General features: G+C 46.8%; 1 protein-coding gene across 1 annotated transcript; it reads right to left on the reverse strand.

The window, feature by feature from the left end:
• Window positions 1-2,679: 2,679 nt before the first annotated feature.
• ZSCAN2 (zinc finger and SCAN domain containing 2) lies at window positions 2,680-14,586 on the reverse strand. The gene is made up of 2 exons (XM_055417874.2): window positions 14,184-14,586; window positions 2,680-6,468 (listed from the first exon to the last, which is right to left on the reverse strand). The coding sequence occupies exons 1-2, from the start codon at window positions 14,584-14,586 to the stop codon at window positions 5,027-5,029; spliced, it is 1,845 nt and encodes a 614-aa protein (XP_055273849.2). The 3' UTR covers window positions 2,680-5,026.
• Between the last annotated feature and the right edge of the window lie 13,076 nt (window positions 14,587-27,662).

Consider the following 27,662-nt stretch of genomic DNA (forward strand, 5'->3'; position numbering starts at 1 on the left):
AAAGTAAATGACTGGAAGGAAGTACTAGAGAGCAGCTGGGAGAGCCCAGGAGGAAAGAAGGTGCACCCTCAGGGAAGAGGGTGGGGAAACTACATACTTTTGCTGTTTATGGCTGCTCCACATGGCATGTGGGATCTTAGTTCCCTGACCAGGAATCGAACATAGAGTCTTAACCACTGAGCCACCAGGGAAGTCCCTCTCAGCATATTTTATCTGATTTGGTTCTGACAACAAATTTTGTGTAGTAGGTCTCACTCCCTATTTAACACATAAAGGGTCTTAAATTCAATGGAAGGTGGGTGAAGATATGATTGCCCCCCAGGAGGGGCAGCCGGTGGTGGGGTATAGGCCAAGAGGGGCTCTATCTGTAGAGTCCTATATCCAGCAGCAAGTATGGATCATGGAGATTTCTTCCAGCCTCTTGGATCTTAGGAACAAGAGTTCAAAGAGGGCTAGTGGAAAACTCAGCCCAGCGCTTTCAGGGTGCACACACACCTAGCTGTCCAACCAGCCCAGCCTAGAAGTTCCACAGAGCTACCTCAGGGACCAGCAAAGAGGGGCAAAGACCCAGCCCAGGAGAGAGCTTTGGTTCCCACCATCCAGTCTTCAGAGCATCTCTGCTTTTACCTGTTCTTTTTTTTTTTAATAACCTTAAAAATTAATTTAATTTTGGCTGTGCTGGGTCTTCGTGGTGGCACTTGGTATTTCTCTAGTTGCTGCACAAGGGCTTCTCGTTTCGGTAGCTGCATGTGCAGGCCTCTAGCTGTGGCTTGTGGGCTTAATTGCCCAAAGGCTGTGGCTCCCTGCTCCCCACTAGGCTCTGAAATCTTCTGTCTCAAAATCTGAGCATCATCCATGCCATTCTACTTCCACTTCCTCTATGGCCATGTGCTGTGTTATCAAGAGGGTGAGAGAAAGCAAAGACTTTAATATCTATCCAGAGATTTGAAACAGCTTCACAGGGTCAGGCAACAGGGAGGTTATAATGGCCCGACATTTGAAAAAAGCTCCAAGTCTGTCTTTGAGAGACTGTGGGAGGGGCAAGCCCAGCACACGGGGCCCCTGCCCAACTCTCTGGTTATGAGACAGACCTCCCATCAGGGATTGAGGAGGGTGACCCCCAGGGATGGGCAAGAAAGGGTCAGTTACAGCAGTGGATCACCTTGACACTAGAGTAGAAGACTGGAATGAGTAGCCAATATGCCGATTTTAATGTTTCCTTGTTCTTTCCATTTGTTCCTTTGGGATTTCTTTTGGCTTTAATAATGCAGTGGGAGGACTTCTCTGGTGATCCAGTGGTTAAGACTCTGTGCTTACATGGCAGGGGCTCTGGTTCAATCCCTGGTTGGGGAACTAAGATCCCACCTGCCATGTGGCATGGCAAAAAAAAACTTTTTTTTTTTTTAATGCTGTGGGGTTACTTGACTTCAGGAGTAGAGTGGTTAAGCGACAGGTGCTGGGCAAGTTCGAGGAAGGCAATGGCACCCCACTCCAGTGCTCTTGCCTGGAAAATCCCATGGACGGAGAAGCCCGTTAGACTGCAGTCCATGGGGTCACCAAGAGTTGGACATGACTGAGCGACTTCACTTTCACTTTTCACTTTCACGCACTGGAGAAGGAAATGGCAACGCACTTCAGTGTTCTTGCCTGGAGAATCCCGGGGACGGGGGAGCCTGGTGGGCTGCCGTCTATGGGGTTGCACAGAGTCGGACACGCCTGAAGTGACTTAGCAGCAGTAGCAGCTGGGCAAGTTACAAACTGAACCTCTCCTCTGGGTCTCCAGGTCCTCATCTGTAAAGTGGGGATAACTTACTACCTCACAGGGTGGTTGTCAGGATTCAGACCTTCATGGAGAGCTGATTAGCATGCTGCCTGTGACAGTAACCTTGCCATAGACTGTGCAACTCTCAGCTATTACGGGTTACTGCAAACCAGAAATGCAACTCAGAGGGAAGTAGAAGTCCATGGAAAACAAGAGGAAGTCTCATGATTACCTGCCTCAAATTGTAAAATTTCTACTAATAAGAGTGAGGGTGTGGTTAGTGGCACAAGTGTGCCCAGAGCCGGGTCAGTCCAGCTCTCCACACTCCATGGGCACTTGTAACCCAAATGGCTAAGAACTTTGTAGGGCCTGGTTCCCAAATGGCTCTAAGGGATTGGAAGGAGGAAGTCTTGGGTGACTCCCAGGTTTCTGGGTTGGGCGAGACCTAGTGGATGGTGGTGCTACTCATGAAAAGGAAATTCACCTGTCACCAACACGCTGGTCACAGATCAAGGGAGGCAGGTGGGGGCATGAGTTCTGGACTCGTGAGTCTGGGGCTCTAGGAACACTAGAGGTAAGTTGCAAGAAGAAGCCAGTAGAGAGGGACAAACTAGAAATCGAGGGAGAAAACTGCAGAAGAGCAAGGTCCTGGGCTCTGCAGGGAAACGGAGGCGAGCAGCAGGTGGACAGAGAGCACTATTAAACCGAAAGTGCATCTCCAGGCTGGGCCCTGAGGTGAGGAAGTGGCGAAGTTCAGAGAAGTTTGCTGGTTTGGGGGCGGGACGCTGAGGGAGGCCACACCAGGCAGGCTCAAGGCTCTCAGAGGTGAGCAGAGGCCTGGGGGCTGGCATGGGCCAGAGGGTACAGGGTGGTCGTTGTGGGGCCACGCTGAGGGCAAAGCAAATAAACCATTTATTGTAGGTTTTTAATTGTCCCATGGCTGTTCTCATGAACTTAGAAACAACTGGTAACAAAAACTTGGCCCCTAAACATACATACCTTGAAGGGGAGACGGTCTGTTACAGAGACACGTCTGGCAGAGGTAGATCTGCCCAGAGGGTGGGGGCTTCTCGATGTTTTTTAGGGAAACAAGCTGTGTCCTTCCATCCAACACACCTGCCATAAGACCCCTCTCTGCCTCTGCAGACCCGCTCTAGCTGCAAGCAGGACAGGAAGTCGGGGGCTATCAACCTTTCTAGAAAACCACCATCTGTCATTTTCCCAACCTGGTTCCTGCCTGATTGATTCTACAATTCTAGCTAATCTTGTTTGCTTTTTATTCCCAGGATATCTTGTGTCTCTACCAGGTAGGGAGGCATAAAGAAGGAAATTTACTTAGAAAAGTTTAAAAAGCTGAGTATCAATTGTTTTCTCGAGGTAAGACTTAAAAAGAGTCACCATCTTCTACAAACCAAATTCCAGGGCATCACCAAGGAAACCCTCCTGGTCCCGTTCCCTTACAAGCAGGGCAGATCTTGTCTCTTCCCAGACAGATGGGAATCTTTCCCCCAGGAAAGCGGCGTGACAGTGCGCAGCAGAACTTCTTGTTCACGGCCTCTCCCCAGCACCCACCACGGCGATGGTGCACACGCCCTCAGTACGTGTTTTCTCAGTAAGTGAAGGAATGGAGGCAGTGATGGGGATCTCACAGACTCGTGGTTTGGTGTAACAGCTGCTGCTGCCTAAAGCTTCCTGTGTCTAACTTAGTTGATTCTGGATGGAGATGATACCTCCTGGGGAGGCCATCTGCCACAGGAGCCAAAGCTGGGGCTCCAGGCATTGGTTGACAGGCTAGATGCAGCGTTGGCAAAGGGCAAGTGGAGAGGTGTGTGAACTGGTCGAACACATGGGACCAGGTTTGCCTTAAAGCTGTGCTCTGAAGCAAGTGACCTTTTTCCCTCTAAAGGTCTTGGACCCCTTCTGGTCTGAGGCAGGAGGTGAGCAGGTGGGTGGGGTGGGAAGTGAGACATGGGTTTTCTAACACTCAAGCTTGGGTTTTTAACACATGTGAAAAGACAGACTTGGGAGAAGAATGGGACTCGACTTTATTAAGCGATTTGGAGCAGCCACCCTGTAAAAACCAAGGTGCGTTCTGAGTGCAGACCCCATGCGTAGGAGAGAAAAACTTGTTTTTACCATCCTCTTCCCTCCTAACAAACCCCTTCACCTGCTATCATCCTGTCTTGACTGTTTCACGGCCGAAAACAAAGCCCTGGGAGCGTCTCAGGATTAAGGGAGACACCGTATCTTGATTCAAGCTCAGATCTCTCCAGGCGACAGATGGTGTGGCCTCAAAATCAACACCGCCTTAAAAAGAATGCTCTCTGTACACAAACTCTACCAGATGGAATTCTAGATCTGCGTACGCAACACAGAAACAAGTGCACAGGGTGACGATTACGGGGCCACAGATCTGGTAGGTAAAGATGCAAGGCCACCCTGCAGAGTGCAGGACGATCACCCTGAATGAGACAGAAATACCATCCACCAGGGGGAGGCAGCTGGGGGCTCTGATGACACCTCACACTCAAAAACTGAAACCCTGCAAGAGTAAGTGTGTCCCCGACCCCTACAGCCGACTTACCCCAGGACAGTGAGCAAAGACAAAAGTAAACACATCACTTCTCCATTTATGCCTTCCCTGGCAGGCCCTGGGCAACCTCCTATCAATGGAAAGGTTTCAGGCTAGACTCCCTCGTGTTCCTGATACTTTCTAGAACTAGGAAAGGACTACCTTCGTGTGGATGACTCAGAACAGGAGAAACCCCCTGCCTTGACCCGAAATCCAAACCCAGGACCCAGAGGCAGGAAGAGCCGGTTCTGCCAAGGCAGGGGGCCTGGGATGCTCACAGCTCGGGTGAAGGGACCTCAGCCCAACAGTGGCAGCAGAAGGACCAGGTCTGGGGTCTCTCTCTGAAATGAGGGCCGCGCTGGCTTCCGTTGCACACGGACAACAATCCCCCCCTGTTCTATCAAAGGGGAAACTGAGGCACAGAGGATCAGGAGAGACAGAGCCAACAGAGTCGAGAAGTGTCACAAAAGGACCGAACTTTCCAAGCTTCCATTCCTATGCTTGGTTGTCAGGGTCTGACTCTGACCACTAATGTGATGGGATCCTAGGACTGAGGGTGAGCTGGGGTTAAGATCCCGGCAACAAGCCTTCAGGAGGAACGGCTCCTCTAAAGACACATCCCTGCGTGGGCGCAGGGGGGCTGGTCCCTCTGCAGGGCCCCCTGTCCCTCAGGCTCCCTCCTCTCTGCCCTTTCAGTACAGCTTCTCCTTCAGGTGAGTTCGCTGATGGGTGATGAAATTGGAACTGTTGCTGAAGCCCTTGCCGCACTCGGGGCACTTGTAGGGCTTCTCACCCGTGTGGATCCGCTGGTGGATGATAAGCACCGAATTCCAGCTGAAGCCCTTGCCGCACTCGGGACAGCGGTAGGGCTTGTCCCCCAGGTGGGCTCTCTGGTGCATGACCAGGATGGAGCCCCGGCTGAAGCTCTTGCCGCACATGAGGCACTTGTAGGGCTTCTCGCCCGTGTGGGTCCGCTGGTGCACCACCAGCTGGGAGCGCTGGCTGAAGCCCTTCCCGCACTCCCCGCACTTGTAGGGCTTCTCGCCCGTGTGGATCCGCTGGTGCTTCAGGAGGTTGGAGCTCCAGCTGAAGCTCTCCCCGCACGTCCGGCACTCGTAGGGCTTCTCGCCCGTGTGCGTGCCCTGGTGGGCGATGAGGCTGGAGCTCTGGCTGAAGCTTTTGCCGCACTCCCCACACTTGTAGGGCTTCTCCACCAGGTGGGTCCGGCGGTGCGTGGCCAGGTTGGAGCTGCGGCTGAAGCTCTTGCCGCACTCGCCGCACTGGTAGGGCTTCTCGCCCGTGTGCGTCCTCCGGTGGGTGATGAGGGCCGAGCTCTGGCTGAACCTCTGGCCGCAGTCGGGACACTTGTAGGGCTTCTCGCCCGTGTGGATCCGCTGGTGCCTGATGAGGTTGGAGTTGTAGCTGAAGCTCTCGCCGCACTCCTTGCACTCGTAGGGCTTCTCGCCTGTGTGGATTCCCTGGTGCGTGTTCAGGCTGGACCGGTTGCCGAAGCTCTTGCCACACTCGGGGCACGAGTAGGGCTTCTCGCCCGTGTGGGTCCGCTGGTGCGCGATGAGGTTGGGGCTCCGGCTGAAGCTCTTGCCGCACTCGGCGCACCGGAAGGGCTTCTCGCCCGTATGGATGCGCTGGTGGGTGACGAGGTTGGCGCTCCGGCTGAAGCTCTTGCCGCAGTCCCGGCACTTGTAGGGCTTCTCGCCGGTGTGCGTGGTCTGGTGCCTGCTGAAGTTGGAGCCGTCGCTGAAGCTCTTGCCGCACTCGTCGCATTTGTAGTATTTCTCGCCCGTGTGGGTCCGCTCGTGCGTGATGAGGTGGGACTTTCGGCTGAAGGTTTTCCCGCACTGGGGACACTCATAGGGCTTCTCGCCCAGGTAGGTGCCCTGGAGGCCGATGAGCTGGCCAGCTTCCCTGGCAGGGGCGGGCACCGCCCTGCGGTCCTTCCTGGGGGTGTTCCGCCGGGGCCCCTGGGGGTTGCAGTCTCTCTCCGCATCGCTTTCCCAGTCGGACTGCGGGATGCCTTCCCCTTCCGGCACGTCTGAGAACATCTCCTGAGACTCGACATCCTCGAATATGTCTTGGTTAGAGCTCTCCCCATTTTCACTCTGGATCTCAAAATCTGAAACAATAAGGAAAAATGTGTAATTTGTACTCAATTTCCTGTAATGATGAGAAAAGAAAACCAAAGGGGAGGCTTCCCTAGTGGCTCAGCGGTGAAGAAATCTCCTGCCAATGTGAGACACGGGTTCAATCCCGGATCCAGGAAGATGCTACAACCATTGAGCCTGTGCTCCAGAGCCCCGAGGGCTGCAACTGCTGAAGCTCTCGAGTTCTAGAGCCTGTGCTCTGCAACGAGAAGCCACTTCAGTGAGAAGCCCATGTACCACAACCAGAGAGTAGCCCCCACTCGCGGCAACTAGAGAAAAACCCTGCACAGCAATGAAGACCCAGCACAGCCAAAAATAAACACATTACTTACTAGAAGAATTCTGGAATCAGTTTTAAAGGAAGTCAATGCTCAAAAAGGCAGAGAATTCTTCTTAAACACGATTCAATTTTTTAAGTTTTTTTTTTTGACATGGGACTATTTTTTAAGTCTTTATTGAATGTGTTACAATATTGCTTCTGTTGTATATTTTGGCCTTTTGCCCTTGAGGCATGTGGAATACCTCAGTTCCCAGACCAGGGAGCAAACCCACACTACACTCATTGGAAGGCGAAGTCCTAACCACTGGGCCACCAGGGAAGTCCCACTATTCAATGTCTGATGGTCTCACAGGCTACAGAATAGCATCTCGATTTAATGGGTATTTCCCTGGTAATCTGTAAAGCTGAACATCTTGTCTTATGGATATAATTCGTTTCTATTCATTTCTAAATTGTCAGGTCATATCTTTTACCTTGTATTCCACTGGGTTGACTTTTTTATGAATTGTAGATGCTCTTACAGAGCAAGATTTCAACTCTTATCTGCTACACTGCAGGCTTTGTTGCAAATATTTCCTCCCAGTCTCTGCACTGGCTTTGAACTTTCTTCGCAGTATCTTTTTAATATAAAGGACTTTTGTTTGTTTCCATGAGTCCAATCTAGCTTTGATGACTTGTTTTAAGATTAAGAAGTCCTACCCCACTACAAGATTCCAAAAATACTCTCCTATAGGTGATTTCAGATGGTTTACTGTATAGATCTGTAACTCATCTGAATTTATTTCTGTGTAATTTGTGAAGCAGGGCTCTATTTCTGTGTAAGTTACAAAACAGAGATCCACTTTTAGTTTTTTCAAAAGGGTCGGACCACTGTCCAAATACTATTGAATTGTCAAAGGACCCTTATTGGTTAGTAGACAATTACAATGCATCCTAAACCAATGGTTCTTGCATTTTCCTACCCTGACCCAGGCTCTAGGCTCACATAGAATTCAGAGGGCCACATGTGTCCCCCTGCCCAGCCAGAGGTCTCTGCTTTCTCTCCCATACTAGAAAGCATATCAGAATAGAATAAGTGTGGAGCAATCTGCTGTCAATATGGGGATAAGCGTGCAAGTGAACAGTGACATCACTGGTCACAGACATCAGTGCTTTAGTGTGTGTTAGGCTCACAGTTCTTGTAAGGTCCCTCCCACCTGACTGTGACATACCGCTGGGTCTCAATACCACGGTCAGAGCCACTGGTCTGAAATGCAGAAGTGGGTCTCTAATTCTCATACAGCTGATGGCCCAGAGGGAGTCTCTCCATCAGGGTGCTGCCTTGGCAAGCCTGGTGGGAACCCGATAGCACCTAAGTGGCTTGGACCATTGTTCCCCCTAAACTCTGACTGCTTGAAAGATGAAGTGCTAGTAAAAACAGGAAGGAGCTGCTATCAGTTTAAATGAATGACCGCAAAATAGTTTAGTAATAACGTTACATCTCAAGAGTTCTGTGTGGTATACATTTCAAATATTTAAGTGAATTAAAAGTGATGTTGTTCTGAACCTGAGAATCGTGGCTTTAAGAAGACATATACCTTTATTACCCTACACTGCTCTCTACTCCTCTTATTGACAAGAGAGTGTATGGGCTCCCTGCTGGCTCAGTGGTAAAAAGTCCACCAACCAATGCAGGGGACATGGGTTTGATTCCTGGCCGGGGAAAATTCCATGTGCTGCGGGGCAACTAAGCTTGTGTACCACAACTACTGAGCCCATGCTCTAGAGCCCGGGAGCCACAACTACTGAGCCCACATGCCTAGAGCCTGGGCTCTGCAACAAGAGAAGCCACTGCAATGAGAAGCCCTCAAACCGCAACTAGAGGAAGCCCGCACAGCATCAGGGACCCAGCACAGCCAGCCCTAAATAAATAAATAAAATTATAAAAATGTATTTGTTAACAGTGTAAAAGATGATAATACCCATTGAGTTTGCTAAATATAAACAAAGAATTAATACAGAGCTTCCAAGAGTGAAAACCTAAGAGGAGATGCTCTCAGGGCTTCCCTGGTGGCCCAGTGGCTAAGACTCCGCGCTCCCAATGCAGGGGGCCCGGGTTCGATCCCTGGTCAGGGTACTAGATCCCACATGCCACAACTAAGAGTTTTCATGCAACTAAAGATCCCATGTGCTGCAACCAAAACTAGGTACAGTCAAATAAATTACCTAAATATTAAAAAAAAAAAAAAGGCGTAGGTTCGCTCTTGCTGTACTAAGCTGCCTGGCCTAACTTGCCTCCTGGCCTGAGAGTTCTCCCAGGTCTTACCCAGTCTCCCTTTGAGGTTTTGGAATATCCTGGGCTATGTTCTGCTAACTTTGGCCTTGACCCCATTATGTTTTAAAACACAAGTTTAGCTTGGCTTTCTCGAGGGAAAGGCAGATAAGCCTGGAATGATGAAGCTATCCATCTGCCTCCTTCATTGACCCAGCAGTTGTTTCTCCACACAGGAAAGATTCATTTTTCTCACTCCGACAATGAGTCTCCACTATGTGTAGGGTACTGTACTGCATACCGTTTTTTAAAAAAGGAAAAGAAGACAGGTTCCTTGACGTTGGGGATTTTATAGGCTCCCAGAAGAAATAAGATAAGGACCAATACAAACAGAAAACAAGAAACTTCCCTGATGGTTCAGTGGTTAAGACTTCACCCTCCAATGCAGGGGGTGTGGGTTCCATCCCTGGTCAAGGAACTAAGATCCCATGTGCCTTGCGGCCAAAAATTCAAAACATGCAACAGAAATAATATTGTAACAAGTTCCATAAAGACTTTAAGGACGGCTTTATGGAGCAGGTAGGTGTCCAAAGGTTTGTACTCAGAGGATGACCATGACACAGGGATGGAACAAGGCCATTCCAAGTCACGATTCAGCAGCACAGGTGAAAGCTAGCAAGCACAGGCTATCTTCAAGGAACAGCATGATCTGAACAGAGCGAGGGCTGTGGTGAGGGGATCAGGGGAGGGCCAGCCAGGGGCCACCTGGGCCAGGCCACACAGGGCCACGAGTGCGAGCAGAACAAAGAGGTCGTGCTTGATCTGGAGACACTGGGGACTAGAGAGGACATGTAAGCAGAAGTGTCCCATCGCTCAGGTAGGACGCAGCAGCTGCCATGCAGGTGGAAGAGGCTGAAGGCATGTTCCCTCTGGAGGCTCCTGCCAGTCTGGTGAAATAGCAAGAGCCTGAATGAGGGCGTGGAATGGAGTTCACGGCAACCCACTAGTATTCTTGCCTGGAGAATTCCAAGGACATAGGTGTCTGGAGGGCTACAGTCCATGGGGTCGCAGAGTCGGACACAACTGAGCAACTGAACATGCATGCATGGGGATCAAAAATGTCCTTGGGAAACACAAAGAGAGATGAACTTTACCTCATAAACTATTAACATAAGGGACTTCCCTGGTGGCCCAGTAGTTAAGAATCTGCCTTGCAACACAAGGGACTCAGATTCAAGCCCTGGTTGGGGACCTAGGATCCCACATGCAGGGGGGCAACCAAGCCAGAGAGTCGTGACTACTGAGCCCGAGTGCTCTGGAGCGTGCCACAGCTAGAAAGTCTGTGCACCGCAAGGAAGATCCCGTGTGGTGCTACTAAGACCCAATGCAGCCAAATTAATCAGTTAAAAAAAAGAAAACATTTGTTTGTGAGCCAGGTAGCAGGTTCTCACCAGATCTGATGGCACTTGGATCTTGGACTTAAGAGCCTCCAGAACTGTGGCAAATAAATTTCAATACTATTAATACAGGTCCAATCTCAACTGAAACGACAAGATATTTGACCTGGGAACACCCAGAGGTGCCTGCTAGTCAAATATTAAACAACATGGTCTAACCAGGTCTTAAAAACGTGCTGGGTAAAACACGTGACCAAAGGTCCCGGGCTGGACAAACAGACTAGAGGTCAAGTGGTCTTATCCTGAGGACGTGCTTGACAAGAGATGGAGATCACTGCAGAGGTTCCTCTGAGCAATCACCAGGCAGGTCAGGAACACATGATGAAGAAATGAAAACCAATCAAGATGACCTCAGAGGCAGAAATCAGAGCACTGACAAGCTGCTCAGTCTGGACATTCTCCATCTAGAACGTCCCGTGAAAGATGAAACAAAGCCAGGTGGGGAAGGTGGTCACTGTGGGGGCCAGTCATTGAGTCAGAGATGCATGGTGAGACGTGACCGCCGGCTCTATGACTCCAACTGCACAATAACCCAGAGGTTTCTCCTCAGCCCTTCAGCCCTCTGGCCTCTCTTTAGTGTCTGACTCAAGAGGCTCACATTCATCACAGACTTGTTACATCCATCAGAAAAGTAAACAAGGTTTTTAAAAAGGATGAGCGGCTTTTGATTTTTTTAAGCAGTAAGAGTAAAATTAAAAGTTATTTTTCAGGGTCAAAGACCATCTGGGACTTTGCTTCAAATAAAACCTGGGGTAGGGACTTCCCTGGTGGTCCACTGGCTAAGACTCCATGGCTTCCCAATGAAAGGGGCTCAGGTTCTGTCCCTGGTCAGGGAACTAGATCTCGCACACCCCAAGTAAGAGTCTGCAAGCCACATCTAAGAGCCAGTGCAGCCAAATAAATGAATAAATAAAAATAAATATTAAAAAAAAAACCCTAAGATCCCCCCAAACACATGTGGAAGCAAACAGATTGGAGTTTGAATCCTGGTTCCACCACGAACCAGCTCTCAAAGAAGAGCTTGACTCTGCTGAATGTCCACATCCTCATCTGTTAAATGATGGTCCCACACACTTCACGGAATTATCAGTGAGATGGAGGTGTAAGGTGCTCAGTGCAGGACTGGGCTCACAGTGGAACCTCCATGACCACCCTCTTCTCCAAAGTACAGCTTTATTCACACCTCCCAAGTCTCTGGGCATTGTTACAACTCCGCCCCTAAACCATCTTCCCTTCCCAGTCTTCTGAATCCTCTACACTAGATGCCTCTGAATTAGTCACCTTTGTCTTAAAAAAATATTTTTTTGGTCATGTCTCATAGCATGTAGGAGAAGGAAATGGCAACTCACTCCATTATTCTTGCCTGGAGAATTCCATGGACAGAAGAGCCTGGTGGGCTCCAGTCCATGGGGTTGCAAAGAGTCGGACACAACTGAGCGACTTTCACTCATTCGTGGCATGTAAGATCTAGTTCCCTGACCAAGGATTGAACCTGTGGCCCCTGCATTTAAGGCGAAGAGACTCAACCAACGGACCACCAGGCAAGTCCCTAGTCGCCTAGTGACCCTACAGATGAGTCACTTACAGTCCTTATCTGTAGCCCCTCTGTCCAATACCCTACCAAGAACTAGGACTTTGCATCTCATTTGTGATAAAATGATTAAGAACATAAGCCACGTCCTCAGACCCCTGAGCTGGCATTCTTGTTCAGCCTCACACTGGGGGCATGATCTTAATGGAGTCACTTATCTTCCCCGGTGATGATAATCCTACCGATCTCTCAAGGTGGTGACATCTATGTGAGTTCTGCATATAAGATGCTAGGCACACTGCTTGGCCCACAAAAAGGATCCATCAGTGCTGGCTGGTGTTACCATGAGTTCTTTCTCACATGTCCCATCTCCTCCCCTTCCCTTGCTGTCCCCACCCCATCACTGCACACCTAGCATCCAGGCGGCTTCCCAACTGCTCTCCCACCTCCAGCATAAAACCTGCACCCTGTCGTTGAGCTCAGCTTCCTCCCCTGCCCCTAGGGCCCTGGTTACAACCTGCTGAGGCCAAAGCTTCACCCACCCTTCCCCCTAACACTACTTCCCACCACTTCCTAAAAACACACTTTCCACTCCAATCCACAGTCTTCCTTACAGTTGGTCACCCGAATGGTCACCTGAACGATCCCACGGGGTCCACTCTTCCAGGCCTCTGCTTAGCACAGCTCCTGGGATGCCACACCCTCCCCCTCCTCCCACACCTTTCCAAACCCCCCACCAGCTCAACCCCTGCTCAAGGGTCACGTCATTCACAAAGCCTTCACTGACCTTGCCTCTCCTTTCCCCTCCAATCCTTTTCTCTGAACCTCTGCAGTTCTCATCAGCACAAAGGTAGCCACCGTTTCCCACGGGTCCTGAAACAGTCCCAGGGGCACAGGTGGTGGCTGTTGTTCAGTTTCTAAGTCACGTCTGACTCTTGCAACCCCATGGACTGTAGCCCACCAGGCTCCTCTGACCATGGGATTTCCTAGGCAAGAATACTGGAGTGGGTTGCCACTTCCTTCTTCAGGAGATCTTCCCGACCCAGGGATCACGTCTCCTGCATTGGCAGGCAGATTTTTTACCACTGAGCACCCAGGAAGCCCAGGGGCACAGGCAGATCTGCAGTAAACATTTGGTAATCAAGGCAGCCCAGTTTACAGCTGAAGACCAGAAAGGAGGCAGGGTAGCTGAATGGCATGCATGGGTCCCACAGTGTAATAATAAAACTAGAGACGAATATATTAAGTTGCAAAAAGCTCCAGTTTGGAATTACTCTTTTAAGAGCCCAAGATGACTTTATACCAGAGACTAAGTTCCTAGTTATTAGCTGGCTTACTCATCATTTATCATGATTTCACAAAAAATAATCACTTAAAAAAATAGGATTTGGTTTATTTAATTGCTAGAAATTAAAACATCTGGATGTTTACTGCACAACCAGGTGAAAGTGCCAAGAGGTGGTTTATGGGGTCTCAGGGGTCGCGGAGAGTCGGACACGACTGAGCGACTGAACTGAACTGAACTGAACTGAGTCCCTCTCCTCATTACTTCCATCAGCTTCCCAACCATTCCAACTACAACACAAACAACAACTGTGCTAACTATGTAACTAGCTCCAACGGTAGTCCTGTGCTTCCCCGGTGGCTCAGTGGTAAAGAATCCACCTGCCAATGCAGGGGATATGGATTTGATCCCCAATCGGGAACATTCCACATGCTACGGAGCAACTAAGCCCATGTGCCACAACTACCAAAGCTCTTGTGCCCTAGAGCCGGTGCTCTGCAACAAGAGAAGCCACCGCAATGAGAAGCCCATGCACCACAACTAGAGAGTAGCCCCACTCACCGCAACTACAGAAAAGCCTGAGCAACAACGAAGACCCAGCACAGCCAAATAGAAAAAAAAAAAAAAATAGTCCTCTAAGCCCTAAAAATCACTCATTACTTAAAAGAGTAATTTCTTATGCTGAAATTCTGGAACTGTCACTGCACACAACCAGGCCTTTTGGGGTGACAGCATGCTGATCACCTGCACACAGGCTGGAGGGATGGGCTGACTGGGACTCAGTCCTGGATGCTGCCTTTTCCTCCTCTGCAAACACCACACCCCTCCATCTTGGGGTGGCGGGGGAGCTCCCACCCTCTCCCTGTGAGGCTCTCCATCTCACCACTGTCCCGAAGGGTCTGGGTCAAGTCCTCCACCAGAGCCACCGCCTCCTCGCCACTCTCGGGCCGATGCTCCTGCAGCCAGGCCTGAATTTCTCGGGGCAGCACAGTCAGCATTTGCTCCTTGGTGTGCATCTCTGGCCTCAGCCAGCGCCGGCAGAGCTCTCGAAGGCGGCCGAGTGCCCCCTGAGGCCCTCCAGCCACGTCCTCGTGGGAGCTGCCCTTGCCAGCACCCTGGGGAAAGGGCTCGGACTCAGGGCCATCTTCCTGCAGCACAGCTTCCTGTACCCAGGAGTCGTCCTCCAGGATCACGGTGGCCACCTCCTCCTCCTGGTCGTCTTCCTCACGAGGGAGGTGGACTACAGGGCTCCGCGGAGTGGTTACTCTCGGCCCCTCTGAAGCCATCATCCACGTCCTTAGGTTGGAATCACTCAGGCTTCTGATCTTGACCTTCGGTCTTCTCCAGGCAGGCTCCCTGAGAAGACAGCACCCTTCGCCAGTTTCAACAAGTGGTCTGGCTAAGGATGAGAGAGAGAACTAGGATCAATAAGTAAAAGGTCCTAAAACAATCTAACTCACAACAGCCCAGGTCAGGCCACCAAGTGATTCTTACATCCACAAATCAGGAGAAGTTTCCTGTCCCTCTTAAAGGAAAAATGGCTTATTTCTGAAAGTATCTCTACGGCAAGAGAAGAAGAATCACAAGCACAAAATACAGTGTTTTTCTTCCCAAAAGACCAAACCATGAGTGTGAGAAATTCAAAGCCCTCGCAAGAATCCAGGACAGAGCTATCCTGCTCTAAGTCAGTTCAGATTTGCTGCAGAGTCAGTGACCTTGACCTAACATACAACTCAGTCACATAACCTCATGGACTACCTAATAAACAGATAAGAACACCCATCCTACTAACCTGAAAGGAACGTCTTAAGAATTTACAAAGGATCAGATGTCAAAGCACTCTGAGCCTCAGTGAAAGGAAGGAACTATCTCAACTGCATTATTATATTTTAAAACACGACGTTTTAAAATGTTCATATTCTTAGATCCAGCCGTGGCCCCTCAGGAATTTATTTTTTAAAATAACCCTCTTTGCTAAATTTACTAAATATTTGCAATGACACAAAACCGTTTCTAACTGCAAAGAAAACTGACACCTTAAAATCCAGCAGCAGGAGAATGGTTAATTATGGCACATCCATACAGTAAAATGTACTAAAAACTACTCTGATGATGTAATAATGGCTACGTTTGGGGGGGGGGTGTGGGTGGGGTAGGGGGATGTTACTGAGAAGGGGCTCAAAGGAGCTGGAAATGTTTTATGTCTTGATTTGGCTATGGTTGCATAAGAGCAACATATGAAATTTAAGATTTGTGTGTTCTGATGTATGTATTTTTAAATATTTAAAAAATTATGCTGACATAATTATTAATCATTAATGATTTAAGATAATCCTCATAATATGAAAACTAATGAATAAAAACAAAACCAGCAAGATAGAAAAACCACAGACACAGTATGACCCCAATTCCTTTTAAAAATGAACACATACACAAGGAAAAAAAAAACTGGATAGAAATTCTACAAAATGTTGACAGCAGTTATTTAAAACAAAGACTAAAAGGCAATGAAGTTATTTTTAAAAATCATCACTACAGCATAAAGACTCAAAAACTCCCGGGAAAACTTTTTAAAAAGAAGAAAAAAGAAAAGCCATTGGAAACACTAAAGCTCTCAAACTGTATTCACCAAATGGCTAGAAGAAACAGTTATAACACAATTCTTAACTTGGGGGTGGGGGGCAGGAAAACCGTTCCCAGATAATTTAAGCGTTGTCCCAATTGGGGCCAGACACGCCCCCTCTGAAGCTCAGTTTCCCCACCTTTAAAATGAGCTGCGCGGGATGTGGTCCACTGTGCCTTTCAGTGTAAAGCCTGTGCCCCTGGCTGGATGTACAAGGAGCTCGCCGCTAGGGAGAAGAGTTCAGGTCGGCTCCCTGAGCCAGACCGGGCGCCTACTCTCGGACAGCCGGGGGCCCGCAGGACTCGGACACGGCCCCCGACGCCCCTCCCCCAGCAGGGCTGCCCGCACTGGCTCCAGGCCCGTTATTTCCTGGCCTCGGGCTGCTCCCCCGGCCAGCGCGGCTCCAGCTTTGTGTCTCCGGGCTCACCTCTCCAGAGACCGGATGCCGCTTCCTCGGTCGCTCCACGCGCTAAAGCGCCCCCGGGCACGGTCCAGCCCCTCCGGAGTCTCAGCGGCTCAAGCCCGAGGGGCACCGAGAACAATGGACGGGAGAGGCCCGCCCCCCCGCCGCGCTCATTGGCCACCAAGAACGGTCCCTGGAAACTCTGCTTTCCCATTGGCGAATACGGACCCAGCCTGGCGGCGGGAGGGAGGCTGGGCCGAAGGCATTGTGGGAGATGTAGTCCCCACGAGCCGACTGCGACCTCGGGCCAGGGAGAGAGTTTGGGGATTTGATAACCTGCGCAGTGCGGGAGGAACCGAGGCGGGAAAATCCACCAACTGGCAGTCAGGGCCCCAGACCTGTGACCTGGGACAGATCATTCCACTTCTTTATGTCCTCCAAATAGTGGTCTATAAAAAGGGAAAGTTGGATGGAAGCTCCCTTTCATCTGTAAACTGTGTGGCAGATAATTTTGTTAGGCCCTTCGACAGCCGAAAGCGACCCCTGAATAGGAAAAGAATCCTCACGGAGAAGTCCCTTCCCGCCCAGCCCGGCGCCCCTCCCACAGCCTGCCCCCCGGCTCGCACCTGGCTTCTGGACACCCCTTTGTTTACGCACGTGCTGTTCCTAGGTCAGGAGGAGAGCTTTGTCCCGCCTCTTCTGCCGCGGACCTCCCATTCTTTCCTCCGTTTCCTCTTACATGGAACCTGCCTCATCGTTCCGCCCTAGGCAGAGTCACCGCCCCCAGCACACCTGCTCCACGTCTCCTTGTTATTAATAGTTATCCCAGCCTTTCTTATTGTCAGTCTCGGCGCTGGGGGGCTGAGAGTGACAGATTGGCCTCTCTTGTGGGGTTTCAGTGGCTGGCACTGTCCACTAAAAAATTAATCGCAACCTGAAAGTAGAGAATGTTTTGTTCAGTTGGGAATGTTCAGGACCCCAAGTCCGGGAGACAATATCTCAGCCCTAAGAAATAGCTCCCAGGAGGCGGGAGAGGGAGTCAGGCTATATACAAGTTTGAAAGGAAGGGAGCAGGCAGTCTGCACATCAAAGATTATTGTTCAGTAAGAAAAACCAGATATCGAGTTAAGGAATTTAGTGCTCTTCTGTGTATGGGAAGGTGCAAGAGTTTGGGATTATTGAAGTCATGTCTTTCATATACATCTCAGCTATCTGGGGCCAGCATCCTGCATTGTCCCTTAGGGCTCACCAGCTGACATTGGAGGGCTGGCTGCAGTCCATGGGATCAAGAGTTGGACACGACAGAGCGACTAAGCACAGCGCAGTCACTGATGACTGTGACTTCCTTAAGTTCCTCACGTAGGGAGAGGTGCTGCTTATTGGCACAGCTCAGAAATTCACATCTGGAGAGAGAAAATCGCAGATAGCTATGACACTTCTTGCCCAGCGATATGGCAAGAAATATTTCATTTCACAGTGCTCTTAAAGAAATGCTTGTCGTATCAGTGTATGACAGTAGGTGGATAACTGCCTGGAAATTCAAGGGGGAAATACAAGGCCAGAGAGAAAGACACTCCTAACATTATTTTATCGACTGGAGATCCGACCAGTCCATTCTAAAGGAGATCAATCCTGGGTGTTCATTGGAAGGACTGAGGCTGAAGCTGAAACTCCAATACTTTGGCCACCTCATGTGACGAGTCGACTCACTGGAAAAGAGTCTGATGCTGGGAGGGATTGGGGGCAGGAGGAGACGGGGACGACGGAGAATGAGATGGCTGGATGGCATCACCGACTCGATGGACATGAGTTTGAGTGAACTCTGGGAGTTGGTGATGGACAGGGAGGCCTGGCGTGCTGTGATTCATGGGGTCGCAAAGAGTCGGACACGACTGAGCGACTGAACTGAACTGAACTGAACTGAAGGTAATTTTTGCAGAAACTAACACTGATTTGTTATGTTAGTGAATATTGAACCGTCTCTGATCAATAACGTTTGGGTAACAAAAGTGGTATTAATACATCTGGTCAATAATTAATGGTCTGTGATAGAACAATGGTATATTTTTGTACAAGGTAATTACTGGGAGCATGCACAATCAAATGACCACATTTGTTTTAATTTTTATTTAAATTTCATTTTCATGAAAATTTAATTTTCATTTCATGAGTGTTTGAGAAATGTTTCTTGATTATTAGTGATTTTAATCTCATTTTCTATGAACTGATTTTTCATATCTTCTTCCCATTTTTTAAAGTTGAATTTACTTGTAAAAGCTCTTTGGGCTTCCCAAGTGGATTTAGTGTTAAAGAACCCGCCTTTCAATGCAGGAGAGATAAGAGACTCTGATCCCTGGATGGAAAAAGCTCTTAGCTTATTAAGAAAATGATTCCTTTGTTTATCACAGAAGTCTCTGCTGTTTTTCTCATTATGCTGTTCGATTTTTGCTGTTTTGTTTTTTTATTTAGAACTTTGACATGTTTATGCTGTCAAGTTTGTCAGTTTTGTCTTTTTATAGCTTCTGAGTTTTATGTCACTCTTGGAAAGTTCTCTGCACCACTCCAAAGATTATTTGAATTTCACCCATTTTTCACTAATTAACCTCTTTAAGTAGAAAGATGCAAAGAGAGGTTCAGTTATTGAATGCTCTGTCCCTGGTAGGGCAGCATCTTAAGTTATTAGTCCACAGTGACCACATGCGAACAGCACCACTCCGGGCTGGCCTGAGAAATCTACGCTAAGTGCCTGCAGGCGTAATCCCCAGTCACCACCTCTGCAGTGGTCAGAATTCTTAAAAAGCAAGATCTTCAAAATGACTGAAGATGATCATTCTGGACTTGATATTGTATTAACAAAGCTTGTATCTCCACTTTCACATCTCCACGAGGAGTGGAAATTTACACAAAAGGCAAGATATTTGTTTGGTTGGGGCAGGGGTTTGGGGAGGTGGGATACAGCTGAAACTTCCCAGTAGACTAAGGGTTCATTTCCCTCTGCTTTTCTCCTAAGACAACCCATGAGGTCAAGAAACTGGCCCTGTCTTGTCACAGGAGAATGTAGGACCTAGCCATCTCTGTGCCATGCCTGATTCTCTGAGAAGCAGGTCCTGGCCGGTGTCAACTTAACTCACATTTAGATAGAGAGCAAGTCACACTTAAGTCCAATCTGGGGCATCTGGGGCATAATGGTCCTGGTACCCACGCCAGTGTCCTAAGACCAGCCTGGACAGAGAAGCAAACCAAGAACAAGTCCAGTACAGTGAGCAGGGTTGCTTCTCCTAGTGACTCCTTTTCTCCATCCTCCAAACCACAGGGATGACAGAGGCTCAGTTCTACTAGTGAGTACTCTTGGTTAGAAGCTTCAAAGGGTGACTCTGGCTAACTTAAAAGGGACTTATTGAAAGAATATAAGGGAACTTACAGAGTAAATGGGAACTGAAGTATCAGGCTTGAAAATAGTCAGGATCCAAGAAAAGGGAGTCAAGTCCCCCAGACTACAGCAACCATCTCTTAGCAAAAACAACCCAGGCTGCCCACCCCATGAGCTCTGGTGATGCTCTCGCCATATCTGTTTGCCTGCCTTCCTCTCAAGGTTCCAAAGCCAGGAAAAGAGTATTTGGTTGTTTGAGTCTGAATCGTATGGCTGGGACTTCCCTCATGGTCCAGTGGCTAAAATTCTGCTCTCCTAGTGCAGGGAGCCCAGGTTCAATCCCTGGTTAGGGAACTAGATATCTCACAAGCTGCAACTAATAGTTCGCATGCCACAATTAAAGATCCTGAATGTCACAACTAAGACCTGGCATAGCCAAATTAAAAAATAATAACAATAAATAAATCACATGGCCACTCCAGATATCCACCAGAGGAGAGGTGATTGGCTCTAGATTTCCTTACTAATACACCCCACAAAGGTGAGTTATCCAATCTGGAGATTGAAGGCCTCTAGCACAGGAAGAAACTACACATGTCACTACTTGTCTTTAGATGTTGAGCAAGAAGGAAACTCACCCCAAGCAATGCTCAACCTAAGGCCTAGGGAGAGCTCCCAGCTCATCTCAAGTGGATGGATGTGATAGAGATGGGGATGGGCAGATCCTGCTTTCTATAACACCTAGTGACAATCAGAGCCAATGACACCTAAGCAGCTGAGGTCCAGGCATTGAGGCAGAGGGGCCTGTGGGCCTTGAGGGTCCAGGAAGTAACTCCTCCTATTCAAGACTCCCACCATGGCTTACTCCAACCTACTTCCTTGATGACAGAGTAAGAAGGGAGACTGCTCTGGTTATGCAGAAAGTGTGTCACCTTTCTGCTAGTTATGCCACAGAATCCTGCCAAGTGTGACTGGGAAAAGATAATTTAAACATTTTTTGATGTGAACCATTTTTAGAATCTTTATTTAATTTGTTGCAGTGTTGCTTCTGTTTTAAGTTTTTTTGGCCTCAAGGCATGAACGATCTAACGTCCCTGACCAGGGATCGAATCCATACTCCCTGCATTGGAAGGTGAAGTCGTAACTCCTGGACCACCAAGGAAGTCCCAGGAAAAGATAATTTAAAGGGACGGTGTTGTAGGATGCTGCAAAACTGGCCTAAAGAGAAGGAAAGGCCGAAAGAGGGGATCAATGTAGGAACACCCAGACAAGAAGAGAAACTAGCAAATGGAATCAGGGAAACATTTATTTTATAGACAAAAGGGTGAAATTCAGTTCAAGGAAGTGTCACTGAAAAATTGTGAAATTAAGTATCACTTGACACATACTCATGTAAAAAGAGCTAGAGCAGGATTAAAAAAAATTTTTTTAGAGTGAAATGTTTTTTTATCCTCCAAGACCAGTATCTTTTTCCTGGTTTTTTTTTTTTTTTTAAATGAATGGTTTGCATTTAGTGTGGCCGAAGGAGCCCCTTTGCTTTGGACCTTGAGTTGCCTCTCCGGGAATGTTGGCTTTTCTCTTTTTCAGCTGTCCTGTGCCTGCCTGGGCTTCTCTAGCCCCTTCGTGCCAAGGAGAAAAATGGATTTACAGCCTCTGGCCAGTTCCCATGCCCTGTGCTGAACTGCTCTATTCAAGGACATTTCTGGGAAGACACAAGGGTGCTCTGGGCTGGACTGAATGACTCAGGAGGCGGCCTGGGTGTGGGGTGATGCTTGCCAAGACACAGAGGCATGAGTGGTGCTGGAGGTGGCTTGAGGGGTGTTTTAGAGGAGATCTGGCTCCAGAATCCTCAGTGTCCCCCAAGCTTTTACAGGTAAAGACTAATTACCAAAATAGGATAAAAAAATTAAATACATATACTTTCATGCACAGGGAAACACACCCAGACACCCCACACACTACACACACTAGTGTATCCCTAGCCTGCTTAATTCATAAGAAGAAAATTATCACCAGAATAGTTAGTTGACCATTGTAAAAAGAAAAAAAAAATTTTTTTTTGACACATTTAGTAAACATATCCAAGACACTTGGCAGGTGAAAGAAACATCAGAGCCTGACTGGCTTGTCAGAGCCTGGCTGCCCCTAAGATTTGTTGTTGTTTATAGTTACAAGTCGTGTCTAACTCTTTTACAACTCCATAGATTATAGTCCACCAGTTTCCTCTATCCTTGGGGATTCTCCTGGCAAGAATACTGGAGTGGGGAGCAGTTCCCTTCTCCAGGGGATCTTCCCCACCCAGGGATTGAACCCATGTCTCCGGCGTCTCAGGCAGATTCTTTACCATCTGAGCCACAAGTGGAGTCCTTGCCCCTGAGATACTCCTTTACAAAATTACTGAAGTCACTATGTTATTTACTGAGTCACATGGCCTGGGAGGTAGAGACTTCCGAAAGGAATGATTTGGTGCCATAAACTTTCTGATAATGGGCTTTTACTATTGCGTGTTTGATATGCTTTATACATACACACACACATATGCAAGCAACTTGAATTTTTGTAAATATTAAAACTAAGGCACTCAGAAATCAGGAAGAAAAATAAACTTGAAAACACAAAAACATCTACAAACCATAATAGTCCATAAATTAATTCAGAAAGAAATGACAAAATGGGGGAGGTATTTGTAACAAACTGAGGGTTAATTTCTGATGTACTATGAATTTATACAGATGCCTATGAAAAGAACCAAGAACTCAATAGGAAAACGGATAAAAGACAAGGATAAGAATAAGCAGCTCACAGAGAGATAGGGGCAGTGGGGAGTGAGTGCTAACCTACTTTTAAAAATTTATAATAATTATAAAAATTATAATTGTTATAGAAATTTATAATATTTTAAAATGCAAATCAAAACAAATATAGATGCCATTTTTTTGCCTATTATTTGTTGTTCAGTCGCTCAGTTGTGTCCGACTCTTTTCGACCCCATGGACTGCAGCACACCTGGCTACCCTATCCTGCACCATCTCCTGGAGCTTGCTCAAACTCACATCCATTGAGTCATTGATGCCATCCAACCATCTTATTCTCTGCATCATCCCCTTCTCCTCCTGCTTTCAACCTTTGGTAATTTAAACAATTTTTTTTTCCATATCTTGCAGCATCCTAGATACCCAACCAGGGATCAGACTTGTGCCCCCTGCATTGGAAACACAGTCTTAACCACTGGCCCTCCAGGGAAGTCTCAGCAAAAAAGTTTTAAGTGTGATAATACACAGTACGTTGACAATGAGGAAGATAATTCACCCTCCTACTGTTGATGGTAGTACAAATTGGTGCAGTCATTTTTAGAAGGAGAACCAGCAATTCTGTTGCTAAGAGTATATCATATAAATATAATAATAAAAATATGTCAAGATAGGTATAAGAATGTTTATTACTGAAGTATTTATAGCAAAAAAATGAAATAACTTAAATGTTTATAGATAGAGGCCTCCCCTGGAGGAGGGCATGCAACCCAGTATTCTTGCCTGGAGAAGTCCATAGATAGAGGAGCCTGATGGGCTATGGTCCATAGGGTTGCAAAGAGTCAGATACGACTGAAGCGACTTAGCAGGGCACACACAGAGGCCTAGATAAATAGTGTTTGGAGTATCTTTCCTTGGAATCCTGTTGCCTTTTAAAAGATGAGATTGATCTCTACATGCTAATGTAGAAAGACCTCCAGGTTGTGTAAGATGCTGTGTGCATAGTATGATCCATTTTGTGGAAAAAATGTAAAGAAACATTTCCTATATATGCTGAGAGATACCTAACACGTTTTGCTTGTTGCATACACAAGGAAGTGTGAATGGTGATAAATTCTATCAAGAGGAACTAGAAAACAGGAGGGAGACTTTTTACTTTTAATTTCATAGTTTCCTAAAATATATGACACTTTACCATGTGTGTACATTTACTTATTTTTTCAATAATAATAATGTTGAGGAATTTTGTGTTATTTCCTCTTAAAACTTTCTGTATTAAAATAGACGTACTGGGACTTCTCTGGTGATCCAGTGCATAAGACTCTGCCTTCTAATGCAGGGGGTGCAGGTTCAATCCCTGGGCAGGGAACTAAGACCCCACATGCCACATGGCCAAAAGATATAAAAAGTAAAAGAGTGTTGATGAGGATGTGGAGCAAAATAGTACAGTTACTTTGGGCGATAGTTGGGTAGTTTCTTATAAAACTAAACATATTTGCTTTACAATGCTGTTAGTTTCTACAGTACAACAAAGGGAGTCAGTTATGCGTATACGTATATCCAGTCTCTTTTGGATTTCCTTCCCATTCAGGTCACCACAGAGCACGGAGCAGAGTTCCCTGTGTATACAGCAGGTTCTCATTAGGTACCTATCTTATCCATAGTAGTGTATACATGCCAATCCCAGTCTCCCACTTCATCCCGCCCCCCTTGGTAACTGTAAGGTTTTTGTCTACATCTGTGACTCTATTTCTGCTTTGCAAATGAATTCCTCTGAACCATTTTTCTAGATTCCACATATGAGCACTATTATACGGTACTTGTTTCTCACTTTCTGACTTACTTCACTCTGTATGACAACCTCTAGGTCCATCCACTGGACCTTCCTTTTAATTTTGCTATGAACTTAAAACTGTTCAAAGGAATTCCCTGGCAGTCCAGTGGTTAGGACTGTGGACTTTCACTTCCGAGGCCTTGGGTTCAATCTCTGGTTGGGAAACTATGACCCCATAAGCTGCATGACAATGCAAAAGAGAAAGCACAAAAACAAGACAAATGAAAAACTGTTCTAAAAAATTGTCTTAAAAAATAAAAATAACTAAAAATTTAAAAATCACAGTAGTATATCATGTACACCATTTATGAGAAAAATAAATATTTCTGTCAGAACAAATATATACTTTGTTGAACTGATATATACTTATTGTTGAAATTTTGAAACATACAGAAACCTTTAAAAAGATAATAAAAAATGTGTATAATCTCAACCCAAATATAAACCGTTACCATTTTAGTGGATTTCCTTTCATTCTTTTTTTTCTGTGCATATGAATGTGGACAATCTGGATGTCTTTAAACGTTTTCCAAAGCAAATAAAACTAAAACTAACTCTAGCCTCGAAACTCTAACAAATTGGCCACTTGATGTGAAGAGCCGACTCATTGGAAAAGCCCCTGATGCTGGGAAAGATTGAGGGCAGGATGAGAAGGGGATGACAGAGGATGAGATGGTTGGATGGCATCACCGACTCAAAGGACATGAATCTGAGCAAACTCTGGGAGACAGTGAAGGACAAGGAAACCTGGCATGCTGCCGTCCATGGGGTCACAAAGTCAGACATGATTTAGCAACTGAACAACAACAAGCCTCTAACCACTAAACTAGCCAATTACCTCCTTATTGGAGCTTCCCCTTCTCCTGGACTGCTCAGAGCCCTGGGATTTATGTAACCCACAAAGAAGTCCTGTGGACACTGACACGGGTGGGAGAAAAGCCCAGACCTCCCAAACCCCGGACAGTGGCTGTTCCTGCAGTTTCTCATCATTACCACAAGGTGCCACTGTTTGATGCTCCTGCGCATTCCCACCAAGATGACACTGCAGGACAGTCCTTCAGACACAGGCCTGTTAGGTGATTCCACTCCCTCAGCACCCAAGTCTTTTATCAGCTCCCAAGGCTTCATTTTTAGTTCTCAATCCTTTCAGCCCCCTCCCCCCGAGTCTCAGCGTATTAATTAGCTTTTAATTTTATTAATAATGTTTTTAATGTTCACAAGCTTTGTCAGTTTAGAGCTTTTTAAGATTAAAAATATTTTTAATGGAGATAAAATTTATATACACAATGAAATGCACAGATCTTAAGTACACATATCAAAGAATTTCAACAAATATATTTTGCTGTGATGTACACATTTAAAATTTTTATTTACTTAGATTTTTTGATCTTCTCCTCCCATGGTCACTGTTAGGAAAAAGTGAAAGACTAAAAAGAACCAAAAAAAAAGTTACTGACTGCCTTATCTAAGGTACTCTTCCATATTATCTCTGCTTTTTATTGTCTTTGTTCTATTTTACAATTCTGTACATTGTAGAAAACCTTTATTAATAAAAATTATTCTTGTCCATAGAAATTCAAATTAGTTGTGTTTGGTAGAGAGCAATTGTTGATTACCCTGTGGATAGATAACACATTTGTATTTATTTATAAATTAATTTTAGCATTCTCTTTCTGCCTGCGTGTTCATGTGTGTTCTTTGAATTCTCTTGTGAATTAGTTGTAACATCTTACTGGTTCCCTGGTTAATTAATGAGTTAAATTAAAATCCTTGACGTGTGTTCATTTTTTATCTGTGTGAGAGTCATGATTATGTCCTCTTCAAAAAATTATCTTTATTGACGTGTATATACTACCATATGTAAAACAGATAGCTGGTGGAAAGCTGCTGTATAGCACAGGGAGCTCAGCCTGGTGCTCTGTGATGACCCAGAGGAGTGGGATGGTGGCGGGGAGGTGAGAGATATATGTACATATAGTTGACTCACTTTGTTGTACAGCAGAGAGTAACACAGCAGTGTAAAGCAATTATATTCCAATAAAAATTATCTTTATACATCACTCATATTCAAAGCATGAGTTAATAAGTTACAGTCTGGATTCATTCTGGAACCAGTTTATTTTCAAGGTCAAACTGAGTTTATTTTAAAAGGCTAGGACAAGACCTAACAGTTCTTTAACTATGAATCATTAAGGAAAGCTAAAATTCCTTCTTGCGCTTAGAAAACATTAAGAAATATATTCACGAGGAATTCTCCAGGCAAGAATACTGGAATGGATAACCATTCCCTTCTTCAGGGGATCTTTCTGACCCAGGGTCAAACTCAGGTCTCCTGCATTGCAGGCAGATTCTTTACCATCTGAGCCTTCAGGGATGCCCAGAAAACATAAAGAAATATATTTGTGTACATTTCTAAATTTTCAGTAAAATAGGGTGGAGTCCATACACTGTAGTCTTTCTGTGTTTTCTTTTTTTGTTGTTTTTTACTCCAGCGTCTTGTTAAGGTCTTAAAACTCCAATGAACTTCTGAGGAGTTACTGGAGGGCAAGCACTATTTTCATTGACTCAAAACATTTGTGAAATTAAGCAATTTCCCTAATGACGTGAAAGTTTTTATACAAATATAAGGGAAAGTAAAGAACCTGCTTGCCAATGCAGGAGACATGAGACCTGGGTTTGATCGCTGGGTTGGGAAGATACCCTGGAGGAGGGCATGACAACTCACTCTAGTATTTTTGCTTGGAAAATCCCATGGACAGAGGAGTCTGGGGGGCTACAGTCCATAGGGTCGCAAAGATTGACATGACTAAAACAATTTAATACACACAGAAGGGAATGGTACAGGCCTCAAGGAGGAATAAGACAGAAGATGCCCCCTCAGCCACCCACCCAGGCGGGGCACCCAGAACACTGAGGCCCTGATATTTATGTCCCTCCCTTGTCTCCCCATCTCTTTCCCACTCCGCAGGCCAGTCACGTGGCAGAACCCAGGACCGAAGGAAGAAAAAGAGTGACAGATGGAACTGGGGTGGGAGGACAAGCCTCTCTAGCTAGGCAGTGTGGCGGCCACTTCTGCCAGACCTGTAGCTGCACAAGTACAGGATAGGAAACCCCCCGGATGTGGGTGGATGAGAAAGTAAAAAAACAGGAATTCCAGGGCACTAGCAAGAACATGATTAAAATGCCTACCACAGGGTCTAGACTGAGTAGGAGGCTGAAAAGGAACAATAAGCAAGGAAGCGAAAGAGGCAGTGGTGAGGATAAAGGGCAGATTTGGTTATCATAAGGGGGAGGGAGAGCTGGAATAAGGAGAGAGTGGCTGAGGTCCTGAAGTGGAAGCAGTTTGCGACATGGCCAGGCCTTCGGAGGTTGATTAGATGGG

Source organism: Moschus berezovskii, chromosome 21 (assembly GCF_049115385.1).
Source record: "Moschus berezovskii isolate FMDL1 chromosome 21, NW_MosBer_1.0, whole genome shotgun sequence".
Lineage (NCBI taxonomy): Eukaryota > Metazoa > Chordata > Mammalia > Artiodactyla > Moschidae > Moschus > Moschus berezovskii.

Bases quoted from the DNA above. Each gene is read 5' to 3' on its own strand.
- ZSCAN2 (XM_055417874.2), bottom strand. From the start codon at position 14,586: ATGGCTTCAGAGGGGCCGAGAGTAACCACTCCGCGGAGCCCTGTAGTC. The intron at 6,469-14,183 runs GTGAGATGGAGA...TTATTGTTTCAG, and splicing joins CCAGACCCTTCGGGACAGTG to ATTTTGAGATCCAGAGTGAA.